Genomic DNA, 24,462 nt, shown 5'->3' with positions numbered 1-24,462 from the left:
ACCCAATAAAATTAAAATCTTTCATGAGTCACAGCAACCCAGTGCTGGCATTGCTTTGCCAGGAGTGTGAGTCAGCCCAGGCACCAGGCACCAGCCCTTGGCCCTCCTCTCTAGCACGAGGGGCTGCTGGGCCATGAAGGATGGGCAGAACCCTGGCGTGGGCCCCTGCGTTTGGTTTGCCTGCAATTCAACCCAGCTGGGGCTTTGCTGACCCAGGTGCATCCTGCAGGGTAGGAGGGCTCAGTTTTGCTGCCTCCATCTCCTGCAGTGCTCAGCTGCAAGTAACACGAGTTGCTTCACATCAGCACGGCAAAACACCGCCTCCCTCCACACCCAAATCATCAGACACAAAGAGTCAGCAACAAAGCTTTATATTTTTATTAAAATAAAGTGTAACTTTTCCATTTCCCTTGCTTCATTCCTATAAGGAATGGCTTAATATGAGAGTTTGCTAATGTAGGATTAGTTTTACAACATATGTTGAGGGAAAAAAAAAACCCCAAACAACAGACCAGACAAATCCCATCTTCAACACATCGGGTTTGTTCCCTTCCTGGTGGGTGGAGAATATGGAGGGTGACACTGCATGGCTTTAGTACAAATAGGAGTGTAGGTACAAGAGACTGTTGGGTTCCATCTCCCTCTATTCCCTGACCACATCCCACCTGTAGGAGCACGGAAAGACCCACACAGCATCCTGACTTGGAACAGCTACAGAGCTCCGCCAGGGTGGGGGCTGGAAAGCTCATGCATGGGGCTGGCATCAATAAGCAAACATGCAGATGCCACCATATGATTAATTTTCCCTTTAAAATGACTTAAATCCTTTGAGAATCAGAAAGAAGAGCCAGAACGCTTGTTCTAATGACAGGATTGTCTTTTTCTTAGTAGGAGGGCAAAACCAAAAGGCTACTCCTAAGGCAGAGCACAGCTGCTGCACTGCAGCTTGGGCTAGAGCCCACTGAAGGTGTCTCGCTGGCTTCACTGGGTTTGTACTGCTCCCCTGCTCCTGCTTGCACACAGCTGCACTCAGTGCAGCCACCAGCACTGAGAAAGACTGTGCAGAGCTGGGAGTCACTGCTGGTTCAACATTTCCCTCCCCTTCTTGAGCTACATCTAGTTCAGATTGGTTCAGTTGCCTGTTAAACGCATTTCTCGATACATGAGAGATGGAAATAGTTAACAGAAAGTGGAGAAACGTCATCATTTGTAATGATATTTTTAATATTTGACTGTTAGCAAAGGAAAAATAACCAAGTTAACATTCAGTACCACAGTCAGGAAGATTTTTTGTATGTATATTTCTGTCATGGGACTAAGATATAAAGCTTAGGATGGTAAATATGCATCTCTACTAAATAATGCAAACTGTGCTCACACAATTCCGAGCCGGCAGCGCTGCCAGCGCTCTGGCTGTGCTGCTTCATCTGTAGAAGACAAAAGCAAGCCCCTGGTAAAGCTGAAGGAATGCTTCTGCCCTTCTCTTGCCCTCGCCCCTTGGCTTGTCTGAGGTTTGTGTTCCTCGGTGGTGCTGCCAAAACAAACATGCTGTGGGGCGTCGCAGCACGGGGAGCCCCTTGCTCAGCCCCTCGCACAGGGAGTGCCGCTGAGCAGGGCACGGAGGAGGTGGCGCGCTGGGTGCTCTGCCACGTGGCACCTGGCACGGGCTGTGCTTCACATTACATTCTGCTGGCTGGCCTTGTTCAATGGCTGCTCCTTGGGCATACCCAAAAATACTTGCTCAATAGAAAAGCCCTAAGAAAAGCAATGGAGCAGAGCTGTACTTGGTAGAATTTGTAGGGGTACTTTTTCAGAGGTCCCTTAAGATCAGAAGTTGGTCTTTAGAGAAACCTTGGGGGTGTCTGCCCCTCATTTATGCAGTTCATGGCATTCTTCTTGCAGAACTGACCTCCCTTGTCCACTGCTTCTTGGGGCTGCCAACGTATGTCCTCAGCTGTTCAGGGTCAAGAACTTCTCTTGGCTTACTGCTCCACCAAGGTCAGACCCTCCTGCTCACCAGCACTCGGTGGGAATGCGGCACTGAGCCCCCATGTACTGTCACCACCCGGGAGCTCGGTGTTCTCTTGCCGCTGGCGCACCTGCCTGCTGGCTACTCGCTGCTGCTGCTCCTTCAGCTCGCTGTAGGAACGGGAAAAGGTATGAAAGATGGATGTGACTGGGAAAGCCATCAGCAAAATCCCACTCAAGATGCTGCTCAGGGCTACCACCTGTCCGGGGATGCTACGAGGCACCATGTCCCCGTAGCCAACAGTCGTCATGGAGATCACGGCCCACCAGTAACTGGTGGGGACGCTGGTGAATTCCTGCTTGGCTCCCAGTTCGCTCTCAGCCAAGTAGACCAGGGGAGAGAAGAGGGCCATGGCGACGCAGAGGAAGAGCAGGAGCAGCCCGAACTCGCGGGTGCAGCGGCGCACGGTGAGCCCCAGCGTCTGCAGCCCCAGCGAGTGCCGCGCCAGCCGCATCACGTACAGGATGCGCAGCGCCCGCAGGAAGCGCAGCACCAGCCCCACGCGCTCCAGGTACTTGTTCCCGGCTCCCCCGCCGGGCTTGCTGCTGTTCTTGGTGGAGACCACATCCACAATGAGAGAGATGTAGAAAGGCAGAATGGCCAGGATGTCGATGATGTTGAGCGGGGTTTTCAGGAAAGCACACTTGTTTTCTGCCTGGATGGATCGCAGCAGGAACTCAAAGGAAAACCACGCCACGCAGACTGTCTCCAGCACAAAGATGTCATAGCACTTCTGTGAGCATTCACCCTGGGGAGAGGAGGAGTGGGAAACATGTAAAAGAGGGAAGAAACAGATTTAGCCAGGGAGTGAAACAAAGAGAGTGTCAGTTCTTAAAGGAAAGCACCACGTGAAATTGATACGATTTGTGATGTACCGAAGCAAAATCATGGCTGCTGAGAGGTACTAAAACCCAAGGCTACATGTTTGACTACAGGACAGGTCAACTATGCTCTGGAGTGTCCCAAAGCTGCCAAGACAGCTTTGGTGTGATCTTATCAGCTGTTGGCCAGACAGCCTCCTGCTAAAAGGCCAGTGGCTCGCACTTCATTTCTAACCAAGATTTAAGATCTTTTAAAAAGGATTAATACAGGATTCATGGGTTATAATAAATATGTTATCCTTCCTTCCCTTCCTGATCAATAATAAATTGCTTACTAATGGCTCATAAACACCTACAGTGTTTTATGTGATATGCTTGGAGTTAGCTATAATCTATTATTCACTAAATACAGTACATATTTTATATTCCAGTGAACATTTATTAGCACACTACCCCTACAGTCAAACACTTACATAAAGTACTGAGAGATGTAGGCATTTCTAAAACAAAAAATACCACAGGATAGAGTGGGTTATGGAGAGATAAGTGTTTTTAATTACTGCACCTGTAACAACTAGTGACCACAATGCCTTCCCCAAGCTTTCTTCCCCTGTTCCTCCCTGCAGGCTCACTTGGTGGCAAATAAAGAGAGCTCTGGCTCTTTAGCTACAATGCTTGTAAACAAACCTCAGTGCACTGGAAAGGCAACAAACAATCATGCTGGTGATGGCCACTCCTCGGTTGTTAATACTGTGGCAATTCTCTGCTATATCACTCTTGGTACCTCCAGCTGAATAATAAACAACTTTTCTAAATGAACAGATTTTGATGTGGACAATTATAGGGCTAGTGCTGTTTCCTCTGTAAATGCTTGTATAAAAGTGTGAATGCTCTGGGGGCTTTGTGTGGAAGGCAAGTGTATACTTATTAGGGGAAGTGTATATTTACTCAGTGTGCTAGTCTGAACAGTTTGTGAAACAGTTTGTTGTCAGGAGTCAATCCATGCTAGTGGGGTGTGTGACTCCCACTGGAGGCAGCAGGTATTAGGTCCCAATGCCCAACCTTGTTTTACTTGCCCATGCCAAATTACAGCAATAACACACCAGCTGAGAATGGCGAAGCTGTGTCAAGCCGGTTCCCATTTCACCGCTGGAGAACCTGGCACATCTATTAGCAGTTCTGCCCACACACTCAGCTACAGGAGTCTTCTGCTCCAGAGAGCCAAGGAAATTTTTAATGCACAGCACCACATCCTAACTTCATCCCTCTTGAAGTGTGTGTGCTTTTTCCCTGTTTGGAAAGAAAGCAGCCAGCAAAAGACTGATGAGGCTTTTGCCCTCTTCACTAACTGCAGCCTTCCCCAAGATGTGGAGGGACTGGATATGTTTCAAGGCCTGTTGCACTGCCAGCAGTGAGAGCAGTGTCATCACATTGAATGCAAAGCCTTGGGTTACCTCAGTATGACAACCGAAATGCTGAGACATCTTACACTTGAGAAGAGATTGAGACCATAACTATTGAGATGTCAACAAGAAAAAAAAGATGTGAAAAGGAATCCTCAGAGCCAGGATTTATGGTCCTTGTAGTAACCACAATAAAAAGTTGTGATGCCTTGTGTTTATGGATTTTTTGTATTCCACTTTCAATTGGCACATGATGTACCTCCCACTGTTTCCCCGGGGGTCATGCTGATATGGAGAGACAAATTACTTGTCCCATTGAAATGACTGTCAAGATTTTAAGCATATTGCAGGGAGGAATGATAATCTTATTTTACCAGTATAGTAGCTCAGATAGCCTCTCTTTAAATTCTGATTTGTGATAGGTGTGAACACTAGAAGGAGCTTAATTTATATCTGCCTCACCAAACTAATTTGGTCATAAGTAAGTATTTTTGTCACAAGCATAATACCTAGGATGTAACATTTTGTTTCTAGGAGCTTTCCTCCTATCACAGCATAATTATGCTGTCAGGCTCTTCTATCAAATACAGAATCAAGATGCTTCACACCACAACACAAATCTGGCTCTGTGAGCCAGAGACAAAGCTCACAAAGTCAGTGGAAGGACTCTGCCTCTACCACTGTAACTTCTCTCCTTATGACCCAGAAACCAGCCCTCAGACCAGTACTGTCTCAGAACTCTGCTGCCTGGGAATCTCTCATCAGGATGTGCTTGATCTCACACCTAAGAGCAGTCACTGGAGGTGATTTGCAGCTCTTCATCCTGTCCTTGCCGGTGCTCTAGAGGATCAGGTTGTGGTGTTACGGAATGACAACCCAGAGAAGAATAGCTATGGCTTGAGCAAAGCAACAGCAATGACAAGATGAATACCCAAATGTGCAAATTTGCTTTCTCTGGCAGGTGCACCATTACTTGGACCACTGCCTATGGAAACTCGGATGCCCCTTGCCTTAAGAGCCCTATCCGGCAGGAAGAGTTCTGGATTCTGACACACAGATATAGACTTTTTGGGCCACTGAAAGTTTTGGGAAAGTCAGTGAAGCCTATGGGGAATTTAGCCTTAAAATAAACCTACAAAGTCACTAAGGTGATTAATAGCTAATTTGGCACCTACTTCCCCAGCAACTTCTATTAGCTGCATTTGGAAAGGAGACTCGCAGAAGTGCTTTTGTGTGTGAGTTTTGGTGTAGGAGAAAAAAGCAGTGAAGATTGCTCCTCATGAATGGGCTACCAGGGAGGATGACTTTTGGAAGACCCTGTCTGCTCTCTCACACTCTGACATGTTTCTCCTGTGTAGGTTCACAGACCTAAAACATTGCAGAACTACGTCCCAAACACAAGTGCAGTAGCAGCCTGGCAACCTTTGTTCAGCCAAGCTCAAGAAGCTGGGTGGAATCTGGAGCTCAGATAATCCAACATTGCAGAACCAAGCTGCATCTTTGCCCATCAAGATAATGAGGAGCTGAAATTTCCTCCTTCCAGAACTGAGGCTGGGCCCTGGCTTTTTTCCACTCTTCCCACTCTCCACAGCTGACAAATAATTTGAAAGTCAAAATGTTTACTTTCAGTACAGTGGAGCGATAATGTTTTACTACACAGAGTTCACTTCAACAGGATGAAACAATCCCCCCTTCCAGCAAATGCATAGTTATCTCCAGCAACTTGCTCAGAATCCTTATTAACCTAGCCCAATCTGAACAAGCCAGGCTCTGTCCAAAGGCTGTCCTAAGAATAAGAGGGTCTGAACATGCTTTTAGAAAACAACCTGCCAGAGGTCTCTTTTTTCTACTGATTAAATGTTTTCTTATTTCTTGGACCATGTATCAACGTCATCTAGGTGTGTCCTATTATTATCCTCACATGTTATAAAAAACAGCAACTCAAAATTGTATATCATACTCTTTGCACTTCATTTCTTTCAGTTGCAGCTGCTTTTCCTTGCTGGTTTTTTTTTCCTGCTTGACTACAGCACTGGTTAAGGAAAAAAAAAAAAAAAAAGGCAATTTTAGCTTTCTAAACCTTCTAACTATGTGTTCCAGTCCAAATGGATGCTGTAATTCTGTTTGGGCTTTTGAGGTTTTTCTGTTCAAGAAAACAAAGCAAAAATTCTCAGAAAGGCGCACACACAGATGGAAAAAAAAATCAGGAATTAATCAGCCATTGGAACACAAGAAAAATAAGTCCTAACAGAATAGGGCATGCTGCCCAAAATAGGTCTTCATCAAATCTGTATGCTCTCAAAAAAGATTGAGGTATACCAGCCTGTGGCCATAAACATGTCCATTAACAACTACACAGTGCTTTTTTTTTACTTTTTATAAGCAAAAGAGCTCTCCCTCATACCAAGTAACAAAATTTCTTCCCCCTGTAATCTAATGGATACAGTTTTATCACTACTTTTTCATATTTAGATTGATGAAATTGAGCCGCAGGGAAGATTTTGTTTTTCATAAAGTGTGTATATTTATTTATCGGTGTACATTTGTTTCTTTCAAACCATGAGTAGTTTGGGTTTCTTTTTCATGCAGAAATTTCTTGAGTATGGGAAATTATCTGCAGTTGCACAGAATTTGGGGGCTATATACTAATATCAACACAGGGAACAAGGAAAGAAAGTAAGAAAGACATCAGTGAGTAATTCTGGGCAGTCAAATTAAAGTGAGTCTCCTTCATTAGGATCTATGGAAATTTGCTGTCAAAAAGCCAACCGTGGCATCTTTCTTCTGGAGAAGCGTTTTCTTTGCCAAAAGTTCCTTTGGCAAAAGAAAAATTACAAAAAGGAAAATTGGTGTCACTGGAGTTCAAATCCATCTGTATTCATTGTTCTGTATGGCCTGTCTAAAAGAGGCAGACATCTTTCAGAAACATTTTACTTTGGCTTGCAGGGTGCGTTTCACTTGTACTGAACCCTGTACTGAGCCCCAGAAAAATCCTGCACTGTGTGTTGTGCGACTTCTCGGCCCTGTCCGTGTCCTCTGGTCTCCTGAAAAGGAATTGTGACTCCTCCTTAGATCCTTGCAGGCTTTGACACCATCTTCTAATCCCTCTGCATTACAAGATGTCAAAAGCCAGATCACCTTTAACTGCTCCAGTTCCTCTGTTGCTTTCCATGTGCTTTTTGTGAGGTCAGCAGCTCCGCGGCACTTTGAAAGAAGAAGTTTCGATGCTGCCCACTTTGACCCTATAGAGAGATTTCCCTTACTGTCAAATCTTTATGTTAAGGAAAAAGAAACCCCAACATGAGAGGCATTGCATACAAAAGTACTTGCATAAGCTTGAAAATCCTGATGTTTCTAAAATGATATTTTTGTACATGTCCACTTGTCCCTTGTTACTTGAGCCTTTCGGGTCACACGTTTCAAGTGTTTCTCTGTGCACATCAGATCAAACTCTTTTTTAACAACAGCGTGGAACTTGACATTCTGATGCAGCTGAGATCTCAGCATCAGAGATCCGTGTTGAGACCTGCAGACAGAGACACCTGGTGCCCTGAGGCTGCTGACAAGTCTGCCTTCAGTCCCCAGTCCGCAGGCTTAGGGTGTTCCCCTTGGATTTGGGTGGGAGGCTGAGCCGCCGGTTCCAATGAACATCTGCAGGGTGACCCGGAGGACAGGCACTCCTCCAGCACCAATTATTCAGCAGCCCAACACTTGGAGCCTCTGCTGGGCTGTGGAGAGACCCAGCTCCTGCTCCTGTGAGAGCGGGGTGGAAGCTCGCACCTGGCCCTGTCCCAGCGCGTGGGAGTGCCTGGAGCACCGGCTGCCGGATCATTTGCTTCTCTTGTCATTGTGAAATGAAGAATCCTTCCTTGAGAAAAATTCCAGCAAAAGAGCAACCACGCCTCACCAACAGAACTCCAAGGTATTGCTCACGCTGGCACTTTCTGATGAAAGGCAATTTTCTGATGAAAAGCCATTTGCTGGTGAAAGCATCCAGACAATTTTCCCAGCAGGGATAAGTGCAGGACTCCTGCGCTGTGCCCGACCTTGGAAGGGCAGCATCCCACCCGGCCCGGGGGCGGAGGCAGCTCCCGGCTCGGCCACCCACAGGCACGGTGATTGTTGAACTCAGCGCCGCTGCCCTCGGCGCTGGGGTCAGCCTGCTCCCAGCGCTCCTTGTGCTTCCCAGCAGAGATGATTCAGATAACTGCACAGCCTGTCCTCAAAGCCCGCTGGCTATGAAGGCAAAGTAACAATTTCTGGTTTTAAAGTCACCAAAGGGCCATGAAAGAGTCCTCTTGCTGTCCACACTTTGATCTGTAACTCGAGCTTCGCTTGCACTTCATCTTCAGCCCAGCTGCCAGCAAAGGTAACCTGTTCCTTCTGAGGCTGCTGCCACCTTTGTGCAGCCCTGTTATGGACACAAGAAAGCTCTTCTACAGCTTGTCTTTGTTGAGGAGAAAGGGCAAGGAGGTGGGCAGGAGCTACACCTGGATTTCCCTTGATCCTGAGACAGCACAGCCCCAAATCACCACTTCTCAAAACCCCTCAGCCTGCCATTTTTATCCTGCCAGGGAAGCTGCAAATAAACACAGAGCACCAACGGGAACAAGGGAGATACCAAAAGATTATGGCAGCTGCTAGAAGGTGACTGCAGGCTGTGCTAACACACCCAGCCAGAGTCGAACCAGCTTGTGGAATTGCTGTGCTATTCACCTGCAGTCATGCAGCCAGAGGTTACTGACATACCTGCTCGTGCCTTTCATTCCTCTCAAATTGCTGCTCTGACCTGTAACTGTGAAGCCAGATGGCTGTGCTCATGGAAATCTCAGACAAGTGCCTGGGAGTCCATGAGAGGGAAGAGAAGACCACGTGAGGACTTTACCTAAGACTGCCCTTGCAGACTGCAGAGACAGGAGACACGTCAGGATGGCACTCCCGATCCAGGAGGCTGCAGAGGGAACCAGCTGCGCTTCCTTGGGTTGCTCTGCCCAATCCACAAGCAGCTGATGCTTTGGGCCATCTCAGCCCCAAACTGTACAACCAAAATTAGACACTGAAGTGTTCCTAAGTGTTCAGGTTCCTAAGCCATATAAATACTGAGCTTTGAGGCCTGCTTAACTGACACCTTTTTCCCTGGAAATGCTACAGATGTCTTGACAGCTGACTGCACGGATTTGGCATGTGCATCTGAATGGTGGAGAAACCAGGCAAGACTTGCTGTGATCCTAAGGCTGTCTTCCACTTCCCTGCCTCCCTTATGGACTGCCCCTGACACATGCAGATATATTCTTTGGTCCACTATCCTGCCTCTTTTTGCCCTAGTAGAGCTGTTGTTGAGAAGAATGGAAAGCAGGTAAGTAGTGCTACAGATGCACAAAATGCCCTCTCATTAATACCTTCTTCTGAACTAGCTCTCCTCATGCCTGTGCCCATTTTTAGCGCACACTTCTCCAAAAGCAACAGTATTTGTTAGAGAGAAAAACATGCTATCTGGCTCTAATTTATGGAAAGCAACCAAAACCTAAACTCTGCAAGAAGCAGGAAACACAGAAGGAATAAAACAGACCATGAAATACCTATGAAACTGTCAACTTGTCTGATTTTCAGATGTCTATCAGGAACAAGCACCACATCCAGAGAGGCTGGGGGAAGTGTCAAGACATCCAATGTCTTAAAGCTCCTCAGACTCTGGGACTGTGGCTGGGAGCAGCTTAAGGAACCAGTGTGAGCTCCAGCAGCCAGCTGCTCCTATCTCTCACTCTGATCAGGGCACACCCCTGGAGTGAGGGGCTGTGCTACAACACAAGGAGGAGCAGTACACCCTGGGCAGCATTTCCTGCAGATGTGGTCCCGGAGTGGCTGGAGGGGCAGCACCATCAGCTGAATAACCAGCAGGGCAGGTAGGAGGGTGCAGGAAAGGGACCTCACATGGCCAGTCTGTGCTGGCTACCTTCAAAGGGAACACCTCACTAATTGACAGGAGAGTGTTGGCCAGAGAAGAAATAACTACACCAGCTGTCGGTACCTGGACTCCAGAAGACACAAGAGGTTGCAAAAGAGATCCCCTGCAAGAACAGGAGGATGAGAGACCTTTTAAGATGAAGCTTCTCAGTTTTGAGGGTTGGGGTGTGAGGGTTCTCTCCCATGAGAACAGGGCTCCTCCAAGTCCCACCTGCCCATAAGGTTCAGCTGGCAGAGGAAATGATCCCTTGGTGATGCTGGAGTTGGCCTTTGGGGTCTGAGATCCCCACCTGGCTGGTGCATGAGTGTGAGACATAAGCAGACTAATATATAGAGAATTACAACCTACATGTACAAGAATAGATTTACTGCCGTTTGCTTGAACAAATATTCTAAATCAAAGCACTACTTTTGTACCTGGGCCCTGCTTTGGCAATTCTGCAACCATTCAGTGCCATTGGGACACTGTCTGAAGACAAACAGCCACACAAAGAGACACAGGTCCAGGAAAACAAGGTATTGTACTTGAAACTCATCCACTGCCATGGCATTCCAGGCAGGATCTCACAGAGCACAGCCCATATGGCTGGCTTGTCTCTGCCCTGCAGCTGAGCCCTCTGTGGGAGACACCCGTGGGTGGCAGAGGGGTCCAGGTGTGCCCAGGGTTTCTGCACATCCCACTGTGCTTGGACCAAGCCCAGCCTGCCCAGCCTGGCCTCAGGGGGCAGCTCAGCACGGAGGATTTGCTCATCAGTCACTGCCACCAACAGAGGCAGGAACCAGGAAAAAGAATGATGATTTCACCAAGCCAAGGTGTCCTCCAAAGAGCAGCTTCAATTTAGAAACACTGATGTTCTCAGTATTTCTGACTAAAATTGCCTTGGAATTTTCTATTTCTGGATTTCCAGAATGTTTTTTTTTTGGGTTTGGCCCATTTCTTTCACTGAAATTGGAAGTAAAAATCCCCAAGAGAATAACGAAGCACCAGGAGTGTCCTTACTGACAAGTGTCCCCTTCTTCCCCTAATGTTACATGAATGGAAATCTTCCTCCTCAGCCCCCTCTACTTTCTAGCTCTGATAGAGGTGTCAGAGCCCTGGAAGTCTACAATGTTTTTTAAAAAAAAAAGCAGTATCTGCAAATCTAAGCAAATGCTTGGGCCTGAGCTTTCACGTGAAGAAGCCCAGTTACGCTGCAACTTAGCAAATCTGATTTCTGTATTTTCTATCCTAGTGCTCTGAAAACAAGGCAGACTCAGTTGGCACTTGGAAAAGCTGGAGCAATGGCACTTGGCACTTGCAGCACCCCTGGTCCTCACAGACAGGGCAAGACTGCAGAAAAAAAGATGAGGGCTATAAACCAAACCAGCATCAAACTGCAGAACCAGAGCAGGACTGAGTTCTTTCCAAGGGCACTTGGGAGCAGGTTGAACAGTTTCTCCAGGGAATGGGAATGCCTGCACACCCCTCCAAAAGAGCCAGCACAAAAGGGGCAGGGCTGTGTGACAAGGCAGTGGCATTCCCAAGGCTTCCACACCTACCCAATGCCTGGGAAAAGGTGATGTGGTGGCACTTGGCTATGCTCACAGATAGACACTTCCTATAGTCTTCCTATCTTCCTATGGTCTTCCTAAAGCCAGCATCCTCTTTCCATCTTCTCCTCCTCAAGCTTGTCTCACACTAAAAGAAGAATCTTGTTCTCTCTCTCTCTTATTTATTAATTATATTAAAAGATCAACTGATTCTTAATATAATTTTAAAGTGTATTTTCCCTCTTATTTACCCCAATTTCTCACTTCTTTCAATCATTTTTGAAGCTCTTCTCCTCCTGCATCCCACTCACTGCTCGTTCTGTTTTACTGACCCGTATTTATTTTACTGGTTCGTGCAGCCCTGTAACCTGCTACAAGATCTGGAGGTGTCGGTTTTTTCCTTGGAGGAAGGGAGGACAGAGTCAAGCTTACTGTTTTCCTTGGACATTTTTTTCCAAACCTGTATCTCTCCTGCTCAGTCTCCCTTTATCTTATCTGAGAGCAAGAAGGATTTGCTGTGTTGCCTGTGGGAAGCTTTGCCTTCCAGCTGGGAGCAGCTCGGGCACAGCTGGCAGGGAGCTCCCGCAGTGCCCTTGCTCTGAAATGCTCTGAGTGGGTTTTACCAGGTGGCTGCGGCCACGGCGAAACCACTCACACTTTCATATTCTCTTTCTGCTGGAGGCAACAATAAAAACAGTGCCTTCTGTGACAGCAGTGCAGCACACCAGAGCTTACCCTAAAACACCCAGCATTTCTACTGGGTGTGAAGGCAATGAGCTGCAGGCTGGGAGGAAATCTCTGCAGTGCCTGCTCGCAGCCGGACCAGGGACTCTTCGGGAGAGTGCTGCAATTTCTCCTGTCATCATCTCCAGCAGGTGCCAAGTTTCCAGCACAGCTCAGGATGCATTGGACTGCTGGGACCCTCACACTATTCTCTGTATTTCCTACTTGAATCCAGGCTCAGGAAATGAGATGGGGCAAGGGGAAGGGGTTGTTTGTGCACATGTGACGTATGGAAGGGCGAAGGTAGAGAGAGAGAATGGCCAGAGGGGTGGGCTGGCACGTGTCCTGGGGAACAGCCTGCTCTGGCTGGGGCTAAGCCCCACCAGTAGCACGTCCCAGCCCCTGTGGCACCCCCTACAAACACAGTCAGTGCTGGACAACACACCTGGGCTAGGATGCTGCCTTCATGGGACCAGGCTCATGCCACACCGCTCTGAAGGGAGCTTCCAGGCTTCTGAGCTTTCCTGGCTGCCCTCGCCTTTAATCACAATTATGATCTGTCACTGCTCATTTCATCTCACTGATGAATGTTCACAAGGGCCAAGGAAGCCCCAGACAGGCAGAAGATGTACAGCATCCTTGCTGGCACCTCCCACAGCAGCAGGAGTCAGGGACAGGATGGCAGTGGCTCACCACCCTGGAAGGGCAGGAGAGGCTCTTGAGCTGATCCTCTGTGGAGCAGAGGATCTTGCCAAGTGGCTCATGAACCTTATGCATGGCTTCAGCTGAGATGAGGTATAATGTTTAGAAGGACTGACAGAATGTATTTAAAAACTCTGTGAGATGCACACAGGCATGTCTAGATTAATGATTTCCCTTGTTAATTACCCACACTGTAGCACACTTTAATTCAGAGCATGAGTTTGTCCAGCTGCAGCTTTCAGTTATTTCAGTTCACTGTTGCCCACAGACGTTCTCTTATTATTATTCCCACTGCATTAAAAGCACTTCTAGTGTCTCATTATAAAGCAGAACTTGGAGATTTTAAACCATTTAAAAAATTTTTTTTTCATTTGCCTGCCAAGCTGGACACAGTATCTCAAGCCTCATTTGATGTCTTATGTTGATTTTCTACTATTATGAGATCTAAGAGAATTTTTTAAATAGTAAGGAATCTAATTTTTGAAAAATGCCTTTTTATTAAGGAAGAATATTTTGTGGCACTAATTCAAATGTCTTACAGAAGTACTTACATCAGAAGTTACTTTCTTCTGAAAACTTTATAACCTCAAAAAAATTTGATTAATGAGAGGTGTTCTACACAGACTAGATCAAAATGTGACTGACTGTACTCAGTACCATGTTTTTGATGTTTTTACTTGGAGATAATATCATGCTTACCATTAGAAAACCTAACAACTTTATAGATTTCTCCTGGTCCTTTCTCAAGCCTTTGTTTAAAAACTTCTGCAAAAAATCTTACAACTATTTTTCCCCATCTGTACACCACTCAATTTGTCTTGAATATAAATGTCTACACTGAAAAAAACCCGTTTCAAAAACTTTTATGTTTCATCTCCATTGCTACACTCTAGGCAATGAAAATGTAAGCATTTATAATGTTGAATGATTTAATGCAATTCTTCTAAGTGTGGTACACATGAATCAGCTCATTACCTCAGCCTAGCTATATGAGGTGCAGCCAAATGTAAATCTGCCTGCTTGCTTTCATTCCAAACCTCCAGAATTGATAGCAACCTATCCTGGAGTTCTGAAATGAATTTTCCAGATTATATTTTCATTTCAAATAAATATGAGAGTTCTTTCTCTCAGAACACTGGGTCAGTACTCAATAAGTCCACAGTGCCCAAGCTCTCCTGCAAAAGGCAGTGGAGCAATCTATGGAATACAGGAGCTGTGCTGTACCCCCAGGATATTAGGCTGTGATGAGTAGCTGCAGAAATTTTACAAGCATGTCTGAAGGCCAAGCGGCTATTATTGTGAGATATCTTCTGAGATTCCCTGGATTATTTACCTGGAAGTCTGAAGAATAAACTCACTGGTAGGGACAGATACTTATGGGGGTGGAACCAGAGAGATATTAAAAGAAATTAAACATGGAGCATATTTTGCTGGGTGAGCCACCCTGCACCAAATATAAACCAGTTAGCAGTGTGACAAAGTTACCAATGCTTTTATGAAATAGTTTTAGCTGTTTAATTATTTATCACTAATGTCACATTGCAGCATATTTATATAATATTTAAAAGAAGACCCAAGCTTGCTATTTATTCATGAGAAGATATCCTGCAGACTGAAAGAGTTCATTGGCCCAGAATAAAGTTATTAACAAGTCAAAAGTAATTTTATCTTAGCCAACTCTTGCCTTGTTCCCAAGCAGCGCAGAGAAACACTCTCCATTTTTTTACTTCTGAGCCTAAAACACTGCAGAGAATCTCAGGTGGCTCCCAAAGTCTATATTGTAACCTACTGTCCTCAAAATCTTCCAGGGCAGCTCCTTAACCCATCAGGATTTCTCTCTTATTTGGGGAAAGCCACCAATGGCAGGCACTGCCATGAGAGCTGCGGCTGGGAAGAGCCAGGCGTGCAGACCTCAGGTGGTGACTTCAGTAAGAGGGGGAACTTTGAGCAGAGGGTCTGCAGGCTCCCTAAGGGACTCTGTGTAAACCTGCCACACAGGGCTGTGTGCCCACCCTCAACCTAAGGGCAATTCTCAGGGAAAGAAAATACAACATTCCTCCTAATCCTGCCGACACAGCAGAGGATGATTTTCTTACTGGGACCATGGTTCCTTTATCTGCTCTTGAAGCAGCCGCCACGATGGAACAACCAGGGACCTCTGCCAAGGTTTAGAGGGCTTCAATGAAGCAGGAAGGCTGGATTTTTGTTTTTTCTTCCAGGGGTGGGACAACTGCAGAAAACAACTTCTTTTTTTCCCAAGAAGAGCGAGCAAGCCAAGGAGAAGAAATGGTGAGAACTCTCCAAAGGTAGCCTGACTAAATACAGCCAGTTGTTATCCGGCACTCTGTCCACACAACCAATAGCAAGAGCAACCAATCATTCCTTCAAATGTTTTCTGTTCATTGGCAGCTTAAGGCAGCCCTGCAAAGGGGAAGGACTGTCTTGTATAAGGGTTGGCAAAGCTGGCACATGGTGTGCTATTTGAGCAGGGGCTTTGCAGGCAGCAGGGGTCCCGGGCAGTGGCTGGCAGAGCTGGTGCAGGGGGCAGTGAGATGTACAGCAGTGATGCTGGGGACTCCCAGCACCCAATGTGTCTCCTCAGTGTGTGAATAGAGCAATCCTGAACTCAGCAAAATAAACTGATACTGAGATATGCTCCATGTAACAGCTGGATTGGGACAGCAGGAAAGGAGGGATTGAGATTCAGATCCACGAAGCAAAACCAAAGAAAAGCATTCTTTTACATTAGGGGCTGTGTCTTTCAGATGCCTCACAGACATTTCCCAGGAAAATGATCAAAGGACATCATCACCACTTCTTGATATTTGGAAAGAACCTTTTGCCATTGGTCTCACACTTATAAACTCCATGGGAGTCAGAGACAAGAGGCAGAAAGCCCCACAGAACCTTTAAGGACATCTAAGGTTTAGATTGAGTAGTGCAGACATTCTCAGCTCTGTGATTTTAACGCTGTCTGTGTGACACACAGAAGCAGCATCACTTATTAAAACCAAACCTCATCACTTCCCACTGCTTTCAGACAAACCTGATCTCTCAGTAGGACAACTTGCCTGGCAAATGCCTCTGACCATCAGAAAGGAGTTGGGACACCATGCTAGCGTGACTCAGACTTGAGAACTTTGCAGTTACTCCTCAGTTTGGATTCAACATGAACTAAGTTGGTCTCACTTGCAAAAAAGAATTCCCTTGCCTAGAAACACGTCTTGCAGGTGAGGCGTGAAGAAGGTACCTGAACAGCAGGCAGATGTAGTTTTATTTCTGTTGATATGATGACCATAGACATTGTGTTTAAGATATTCTGTGCCAAAGCGTTCCCAACCTAAAGGCAAGGTTACACAAAACAGGTGATGGAACTGCATGAGGCCAATTGAGGACTTCAACAAGAAAGCAAACATTTATTATTGCTGATAACTGAAACTGTGAGCAAAGGATGCTCTCAAAGCTTGTGATTTAAAAAGTGTGTGTTACTAGTTTCATTTAAGTACTATCTGAGGAAAAAGCCTACTTTGGCTTATGAAAGGAAAAAAGCAAGAAATACCTTATTTCTAGTTAAAATAGATCTCTGCAGCACTCTGAGTCCTACGCCCCTTAAGGAAGGACATGCGAACGGTAAACTGAATATGAATCTCATGTGCCTACAAGAACTTCTTGTGCAGGACGTAAAAAAGGCAGGTGACCACTGCTACTGAGTCATTTGGTCTTTCCCTGGCCTCCAGTCAGCTGTGGCCTGAGGAGCCTGGAGCAGACACAAAATGCAAATTAGCAATATAGGGTACAAGTACAGTACATCAGTTCAGATGCCAAAACTGGTGATAATGTTACAGCTTATGATTTTTGCATTTCAACAGCAGAGCTGAGAGTGGTATAACAAATTCTCAGATGATCCCTAGGGAAATTAGTTAGTCCAATTCCCCAGGATTCTTTTTATAAAAAGTCACCCTCAGTGCCTACATGCTATTAATAGTTATCTGTAACATCAGCAGGGAGATATTTCTTAATACATGTTTTTTGTTGACTGTGCTGTAATTTCTAGTTTATTTCACAATGAAAGTAAAAACACAAGCTGCAGTTTCATTAATACTTTAATTCATGAAAACAAAGCATATATGCATCACACGTGGCTCTAAGTTAAAGTTAAGGTCTCAGTATCACAACAATTGAACAGTAATTCCAGAGTCTCAAGCAGAGTGCCATCCTAGGACAGCAAGCTCCACTGAACTTTGTCCAGCATGTTTGTATCTCTCTTGCACTGAGGAGCCCAGTGCTGGACACACTGCTCCAGGTGTGGCCACCCCAGTGCTGAGGATAAGAACCTCCTCCCTGATGTGCTGCAGCACTCTGCCTGATGCAGCCCAGGACAGCGGTACCCGTCTTTGCAGCGAGGGCACAGTGCTGGCTTAGGGCCAGCCTGCTGGGATCCACCATCCTCCTTCCCTCTGGGCATCCCCAGCATGTACTGCAGTGTGGGGCTGTTCCTCACCAGGAATGCAGGACTCTGCCTTTCTTCTTGCTGAGCTTGCTGAGGTGCACGCTCTTCCTGAGCCTGTCTGCCCAGCCTGCCGGGGCTGCTCAGGGCAGCAGCGCAGCTGTGCAGCCACAGCGTGCCCCAGGTTTGTGTCATCAGCAAACTCGCTGCAGGGGCACTCTGCTTCACCCTCCAGGCCACTGGTTCAGAAGCCCAACAGGACTGGACCCAGCACAGACCCCCAGGGCACACTGTCAGCTACTGACCTCCAAGTGGACCCTGTGTCACTGACCACCACGCTCAGGGCATGGCCATTGAGACAGTTTTCAGTCAGCCTCACTGTCTGCTCATCCAGCCTCTTACAGAACAGCTTGTCCATGAAAAGCTATTGAGAATCATTATACAAGACTCTCTTAACCTTGTCTGAGATTACTTTTGCGTGCACCTTTGTGAAATGAAACCTTTAGTCACAAGATTGTTTAAAATGCACATTCACAATTTGCCTATTCCCCGTCCTCAGCATTATGGAAGTAGAAGCACAGTGTGTAAATTGAACTTAGAAGGTTAAACAGTTTTGGCTTCTTTATGAGCTATTATTAACTTCATTATTTATAAGTCTCTTTGTTGTAATGTTCTTCAGCTGAAGGCTATTGAACTGTAACTCCCTATCACACCATCTCTAATTAGGCCAGCTTTTCCCAGCACCTTACGAAGTGCGGTGGAGAACGAGCTCTCTGATCTGCTTCTCCTGTTTTGCAATGTGCTGCTACAAATGGCTGAGCTCAGGGGTCTCAGGCCTACAAATGCTTTTCTGAATCAGGACAGAATGTTTGATATTATTTTCTAAGTTCCACCCTTTCTTCTCTGATGACAAAGGCTGCTGTCTAACAAAAAAGAGATTTGTCTTCAGAGAGAAATGGCTGACATTTCTGTGTTCACCAAGAAAAAAATGAAGAGTCTAGCATGATGACCATCTGGCTTTTAGCTGAACCTCTCTGAATGTCTTTTGGTTGTCCAGCTCTTACTGTGTGTTTAAAGCTCTTGCTGTAATATATCCCTGACTGGTTTACTTCTCTGATGTATTAGCTGCTTTCTTTGAATCACTTGATAGCTGCTATTCGTTTAGAGAGGTGAGAAGTCCACTTAAAGGTAGGGTATGCCTAAAATGCCTTGAGGATACTCTGTGCCTCTGGCTATTTTTATGTGTTGGAGATCACTTTTGTGGTGGTCTTGAAAGAGCCTGGTGCCTGGGGGCTCCCGCTATGATTTTGTCTCAGCAGATTTTGCCTTTAGAGGAGACTTTTCACCATTAAATCTAAATCTCTCATTGAAATCTCTCATTCTGAAAATTTTGAAATAAAAAGTTTATCATTGTCTTGTTACTTTACATGGAAGAACCTGACTGCCTTCACATGTTTGGTTTCTTCACATACTTGAAGTCCCCCTTTCCTGAAATTTCCAGGAGGAGCTATTATACACGTTACTGGATTGGTGGATTTTATTTAATTTATTAAGCAAATAAAAGCTAAGTGAGAAAAAAACCTGACTAAATATATACCCTTCTTGGATAAGTAAAAAGTAGCTCAGGATCTGATTCTGTTAACTCTGCTGACAATTGTGCAGCATCTGAAATACATGATACTACTTTCAAAAAAGAGTAACTCTCAAGGTGAATCAAGGTGACCTTTAGTAAGAACAAGTATCTACAGTACAGGGGAGCATGAGCCTTCCCACTCTTGTTAAACCACCAGGGATTGCCACTGTCATCCAGAACACCTGGAGAGCTAATAAAGTTAACAAAATGTATGACTGAATTTTCTGCTCTATTTTAAAAGAGAAAGGCAGGTACCTAAAATAATTTCCTCACCCACCTGGTAATTACTTTTAGCTTTCAAGGTCCCACACTTACATCTTGTGTGAGGTCGTTTACACCTCTGCAGGACATCACTGGGTGCAACACCTCGTCCATTCAGATGGCATTGAAGGATCAGGGTATGGAAAATTGCTCCCCAGAATGGCTTTTTTCATGACTGGCTTCTCTGCCTTTCCCTGAAGCAGTAACAGGACAGGTAGATGGCACATAGAGCTTTTGCTTTCTGTGGTAACAGCAGCTCAAGGAAAAGGCCACTGTTTGCTAGCCAGAGCACCTATGACAGCCCTGACATGGAACCATAACACCAGCAATGAAAGCCTGGAAAATGTGCACACTGGGTATGGTGTGCATTTGAAATTGTATTTACTATTTATTTGTTCCTGAGTCAGGAGGGATGCACATCCTTTTTCTGCTTGTTAGGAGACTGCAAAGCCAGACCAAAGAGCTGTCCCTGGGCACAAATTTTAATCAAGATACTGGGAATACAGCTCAGGATGATTACCATGAGTTTGACTTCACATGAGCTCCCTTATCTCCACTCCTATTACTTGCAGAGCTGCCTTGGCATGCTAAGCCACGTAGGGAGTACATGCAGGGAGTCTGCAGCCACGGCCCCAGACCCTACAGGTGATTCCAAGTGGGCAGATGCCTACTCCTTGCCTTGCCAGAAGTGATCCTTCACCAGTCCCCTGTGCAAGAGAGCCACCTTTGTCTCAAACAGAATAACCATTTCCAGCCTGTCCACAGACCTTCCCTGTGCAAAGCGCGGAACAAAAAGGATTATTTGCAGGAGTTCTGTGCTTTTAGAATTTAAGGGCACAGAAGAACGTTGGGTAATTTATTCTGATCTTCTCTGTATTGCAAGAATTTCACCTTTGTAACTTGATCTGCAATTGATGTTTTTCTTTTGACTGAAGGAAAATCTGTTTAGCTGAGGGCTAAACAAAAGGGCACCGAGCTTTTTACTGAAAATGTCGAAAAGCACAAAATCCACTAATTTTCTTCCTAGCCTGTCCCAGTAATGAATCACCTTGGTGTTAAATATTGCCATATAGTTTCCCATATGAATTTATAAGGATCCAGCTTTTATCCATGCATCACCCCCCTGCTTATTTTAAAGGTCTTTTAGATTATACAGTTCTTCTCCCCTCATAAAAAACTTACTTACGTGCCTAATCCACTCACCTTCCTTCCAATAATTTAAATCAACTGAAATGTTCAAGTTTCTTGTTGTATGGCATTTTTCCCAGGTGTCTAAGACCTACAGGTCTTTAGCCCTCTCCCAATTTTTCAAAACACCACGAAAAACATGAATGTGAGAACTGACTGCAGTATTCTAGTGTCAGTCTCACCAATCCTGCATACAGACACAAAAAAATCTTCCAGCTTCTTATTAATACTTCCCAGCTTAGATATTCAAGGATGGCATTAACCCTTCTGACTTTATGCTGCAATAGGAATTTATGGTTGCTTGTACCCTAAATATTATTCAGAGCTTCATTTTGGGAACTAGAGTCCCTGCTTTTACACGAGCAAGCCTGCATTCACCTTTACTGCAAAATTTTGCTTTTGACTATGAAATTGTTCTCCTTCTAATGGTTCCAGCTTACCAAGAAATCCAGGCTTCTCTCATATGCATTTTTTATCCTCATCATTATCCTATTCCACTCAAAAAACATTATTAGCCTATTATTATGAGTCCCATTTATGTTAGACCATCCCTAAACTCTTGTAATTCTTAAAGCAGTAGTTCAGCTCTCACTTGAACCTGGGAACAACTAAACACTAAATACATCTCAGTTTCAACAGTAGAATATCCCTTGTACTTAGAATTCAGGATACTGGAGCCCTGATGGTCATTTACAGTAAAAGGCATGTGTTTTAAAAATGATATCTTAAAAAAACATTATTAGGACAACATAGTGTGAACTAGTACCCAGTACTACCGTCCTCAAATTTTAAATCAGAAAAAGCCCTTAAAATAAAGATCTGATAATAAATCATGTATCAGTCAACATACCAAATGTTTTATTTTTTTTTCCTGGCTGCTCCTGAAAGAGTCTGACTCCAAATCAAACTCCTCAGCTGAGATGTCACCTTTCAAGCAAAGGGTGGGTTCAGCTGTACACAGGGTGCTCAGTGAGGTGCAGGGGTCTCTCTGGAGCAGCTGGATCCATTTCCCATCCCCTTGCATTTTACTTCCAAGGTGACGTAGCAGTGAATGCCTCTGGTCTGGGGATGATCTCCCTCTTTTCTGCTCGTGGCAGTAGGGCACAAGCCATCCACATTTAATGACCACGGGGCTGGGAAATAAGCCCAAACATTTAGTGTCAACCTTGGAGTTGGGTAAAACAACAGAGGGCACGAATTCCCCAACCTGTCCCCACCCCCAACTCCTCAGATTGCATTTCAGCACGTAGGTGAAGAAAATGTGAATGTCCTCCTCTACCATTTTTCAGATGAGCTCTCCCTGGCCTACATACAATTAATCCTAGGGAAGTGAACTGCTTGCACAAAAAAGGGACTAAACCCTTAGGAAATTTGATGAACTAAAGAATAAACAAAATATCTGTAAGACTTGATTTTCAAGGGCATGAATCATCCACAGCTTACGCTTGAGAATACTAAGCAGGTCTGAAAATTGGGACAATTGCTCTGTTTCTCCTGTTAAGTTGCTGCCTCAGCTTCCCTGGCCTTTACATCACCCTATAGCACCAAAATGCTTTAGATGTGGTTTTTACACTGGCGCACTGAGAGTTCATTCAACTTGTTAAAGTACCTTTAGGGAAAATTGATTTGTTAGCTCTAAACCTCAAAGCATTAAACCAAAAGAAAGGCTGGTTTTTATCCCCAGAGCAGCTAGTTTGTCATCTGGTTAGACATGTCAGAGAACAAATCTGGTGGGTAAGGCTATCTGCTGGTGTGCACTGGCTAAGCTGGGCTAGCAGGGCAGAGTTTGGCCAATCTTGCCCCAGTTTTAAGTGACATAATGCTTTCTGTGCTCTACCCAGCCAGCCCTCCACATCATATATACTGAACACAATATCTGCTTATCTGCTGCAGCGATTTTTCCTGTCTCCTTTCCTGAGGGGACAAGAATCCAAAACATGCTCTACCCCGAGAAAAGCTGCACTTACCCGATCCTCCTCTTCTCTGACATCCGGCATGGTGCTGATGCAGAGGCTGACAGCAGTGATGGCAACAAAAGAGATGGAAATACAAGCAAAGATCTTTCCTGGGATCCCTGAGTGGGGGTTCTCCACCATATCCCTGAGCTTTCTCATGCACAAACTCAGTCGGCCGTTGTCCTGGAAGGCACGTTGCGTGGCTTCATTAAATGCCATCTCCCTCTCAAACAGCCTGGCCTCAGCTGCCTCTTCCTCTTTCTGTCGCAATCTCTTTTTACAGCACCACTCCAGGTGGTCCTCTTCTATCCCCCAGTACACAAGCTCCTCCTGGAATGAAAGAGCACACATCTCCCTGAGAAGCCTCAGCTTCCCAGCTGTCAGGAATGTCATGATCGTTCTGAAGGCACTAGGGTTACGGTCAAAAAAAAATTCGTTGCAGCTAACATCATAATCATCACAGATGTCCATGATCTCATCATAATTGTTGCAAGATTTTAGCTTCCCGAGCCTGGTCAAGGGGCAGTTCTCCAAGGTGGTCCAGGGAATTTTGTACTTAATACCGCCGACGTTGATGATCACAAACCTGGACCGGTCATCCAAGCGAGCTAAGCAGCACAGGTCCTCTCCAGGATGCAGAAGTTTGGCCTTTTTGTAGAAGAATCCTTTCTTGGTCTGTACTTCACACAGGTTTTCCAAGTTGTTGAAGGAGCGGGAGCTGAAGTCAGGATCTGCATTCCCAGTGAGCAGTGCCATTTCGTGGTACATCTGCTGAGTCCATAGGGAGGTCGAGGCTACTCGCACAAAAGCATCTGGAGCTTGACCAGAAAGTCTATCTGCAAAAGAGAGTTTTAAAGTTACAAGAAAAGTGGGGCACTCTTAAATGATAACAATCCTATCTTCTCCCCCCCAAGAAACTCCTCTCTGTGGCATTCCTTCTTCCCCCATTATTTTGGGACTATCTTTCCTTGATAGTTGCCGGGGGAAAGGACTCACGCTACAATCAAGTCAGAAGCCGTGCTGTTACTTCTAGAGGGTTTAGTTAGTGATTGAATGGAAACAAAACCAGTGTATCACTATTTTTAGAAATTTCTAGATGTTCAAGCTATATCCTAGACATCAGCACATACTAGAAGAGAAATCTAATCATGTAGATAAATGGCAATTTACAGTTTAGCAACTTAATTGAAAAACTTAGTTGCAAATGTTTTTTCGATTATTTTGGCCCATCCATATTATCCTATTGCAAAAAGCCTATAGGGTGAGGATATAATGGATACTTACAGTACAGTCAGAAATCAGAAATGTGATGGCAAAAATGTGGGTAATTCCTAACCTAAATTCACCGAGCCTAGCAATAGCAGTGAATATGTGGGAGCTGAGAGCGTGCTGGGTCTGAGCTGAAACCAGAGCTTGCCTGGGAGCCTGTAGCTGCTGGAAGCTCTGCTGTGGGCTTGGCTGCAGTTGTGGACAGGGCTCCAAGCAGCCTGTCAGCAGCTCTGAAACAGGAGGTCAAACTGAGAATGAAGCCGAGCTGGAAGTGACTCGGTTGCTGCTCTTACTTCTGGATAGGGCAGAACACAACCGGTCACATTTGGAAGGAATTATGTACAATTCCAGGATTTAATTTGTGCCTCCTGCTTATCCCTCCTTTACCACACCACAATCCATGTTGCTTCCTCACTTTCTCTAAAGCCCATCACATGCATTCTTCAAAGCTGGCTCTCTAAAGCAATACTGGGATGTCTTGAAATGCTACCACGTAATCACATTTGTGAATCACCCAAAACTTCCTGAATTGCTCAA

General features: G+C 45.4%; 1 protein-coding gene across 1 annotated transcript; it reads right to left on the bottom strand.

Annotated features, from left to right (window-relative positions):
• Positions 1–1,982: 1,982 nt before the first annotated feature.
• On the bottom strand, positions 1,983–23,424 carry KCNG2 (potassium voltage-gated channel modifier subfamily G member 2; the record flags this gene model as incomplete). The annotated part of the gene is made up of 2 exons (XM_084208889.1): positions 1,983–2,777; positions 22,669–23,424. 2 exons carry the CDS (start codon positions 23,422–23,424, stop codon positions 1,983–1,985), a joined length of 1,551 nt encoding a protein of 516 aa, XP_084065015.1.
• Between the last annotated feature and the right edge of the window lie 1,038 nt (positions 23,425–24,462).

Source organism: Fringilla coelebs, assembly GCF_963513975.1.
Source record: "Fringilla coelebs genome assembly, chromosome: 1".
NCBI lineage: Eukaryota > Metazoa > Chordata > Aves > Passeriformes > Fringillidae > Fringilla > Fringilla coelebs.
The sequence above is the reverse complement of the archived record's forward strand: the minus strand, read 5'-3'. Positions and strand labels throughout refer to the sequence as shown.